Source organism: Gracilinanus agilis, unplaced genomic scaffold, assembly GCF_016433145.1.
Source record: "Gracilinanus agilis isolate LMUSP501 unplaced genomic scaffold, AgileGrace unplaced_scaffold50826, whole genome shotgun sequence".
NCBI classification, from domain to species: Eukaryota; Metazoa; Chordata; class Mammalia; order Didelphimorphia; family Didelphidae; genus Gracilinanus; species Gracilinanus agilis.
The window spans coordinates 1-1,502 of record NW_025385606.1 but is presented as its reverse complement, the minus strand read 5'-3'; the positions used below and the strand labels follow the sequence as shown (position 1 = coordinate 1,502).

Here is a 1,502-nt window from a genome sequence, read left to right as displayed (position 1 = left end):
CACTGCAGGGGCTTCCGCAAGGCCTTTCCCCGCCTCCCGGGCGCTCACCCAGGAGCCTCTGGGGCGGAGGGGGGGTCCCTGAGCCTCCTCTGCTGCCCCCGCAGGGATGCTCCAGAACGGGAAGAAGTTCGACTCCTCCAGAGACAGGAACAAGCCGTTCAGGTTCAAGACCGGCCGGCAGGAGGTGATCAAAGGCTTTGAGGAGGGCACTGCGCAGGTGAGGCTGCGGGCCGCCCGGGGCGGGGGAGCGGGAGGGGAGGGCGGCTCCCTCCTCCCCTGGGCCTTTCCTCCTCTTCCCTTGTGCCCCCCCCGCCGCCAGATGAGCCTGGGCCAGAGGGCAAAGCTGACCTGCACTCCCGACGTGGCCTACGGAGCCACGGGGCACCCGGGAGTCATTCCGCCCAACGCCACGCTCATCTTCGACGTGGAGCTGCTCAGGCTGGAGTGAGCCTGCGTGTGCGCGCGGCACCTGCCCCTCCCCCGCACTGCGGTCAGCCGGCCTCGGAGACCCCCGTGTGCGCATGCGGGTGACCCCACCAAGCTTTCTCCGCCAGAACACGGTGTAATCTGCATGTGAGGCGCCGCCTCCCCAGCCCGTGTGCGCATGCGGGGGCCACCCGGCGCTACTTGGTCCCGAAGCCGAAAGTCTCGCGGGCACGAGCTGGGCCCCAGCTGGGCCCCAGGCCAACGCCATCGGGCCCTCGGGGTTAAGACAAAATAAAGGCTTGGCCCGAGCCTGCGCTATCCACGTCTCTGCCGCCGCCGCAGCAGCGGCCGCCGCCGCCGCCGCCGCCGCCGCCAAGGAGGGGAGGGGAGGCAGCGGGAGCGATTCCCCACGAAGACCGCCCCAAAGGGGGGGTGGGGGCAGTACCCGGATTCTCCTTGGCAGAAGGACACAGGGCGGAGCCCAGGGCGAGCGGCGGACATCTTGACAAGTGGCACAGAAGCCCTGGATCCCGGCGGGCAGACCCTAGACCGGCCTCACTAGTGGTCCACGACCTCTCGCGGCACCTCCCCCTGCCCAGACTACAACAGCCCCCTAGTGGGCGCCACATTCGGGAGACTCCTATTGGGGCACTTGAGTGCAGTCGGGAAGATTCAGACCTGGCCTGGGGTTGGGACCCAGCGGGATCAGTTTCCCCAAACGTAAAATGGTGAGGACAGAAGGGCAGGTTTGCCGGGAAGATCCGCCAGGCGGTTCGCCCGAGCCCAGTGCGCATGCTCAGCCTCTCCTGTGCTGCGTCACCACGAAGGCACCCACCCATCCTCCCTCCGCACAGGACCAGCCACCCACCTCCATTTCCCCAAAGTCATTCCTCACGGATTGGAGGCTACACACAGCCTTCTGGTGGCCGCTGGGAGCCACGCCATTCCCGGGCCCCTCCCCCTTGCCCATCCATCCCGGCCATGTCACCCGCTCCCCTCCCCCGCGAGGCGGTGCCCTCCCTTAGGCTGCGCCTGCGCACGGGGAGGTGGGGCCAGGGGCTCATTTTCTTACCCCT

General features: G+C 68.4%; 1 protein-coding gene across 1 annotated transcript; it reads left to right on the top strand.

The window, feature by feature from the left end:
* The first annotated feature begins 27 nt into the window (after window positions 1-27).
* LOC123255736 (peptidyl-prolyl cis-trans isomerase FKBP1B) lies at window positions 28-666 on the top strand. Its single transcript, XM_044684477.1, has 2 exons — window positions 28-217; window positions 320-666. Exons 1-2 carry the CDS (start codon window positions 107-109, stop codon window positions 446-448), a joined length of 240 nt encoding a protein of 79 aa, XP_044540412.1. The 5' UTR covers window positions 28-106; the 3' UTR covers window positions 449-666.
* Window positions 667-1,502: the final 836 nt, after the last annotated feature.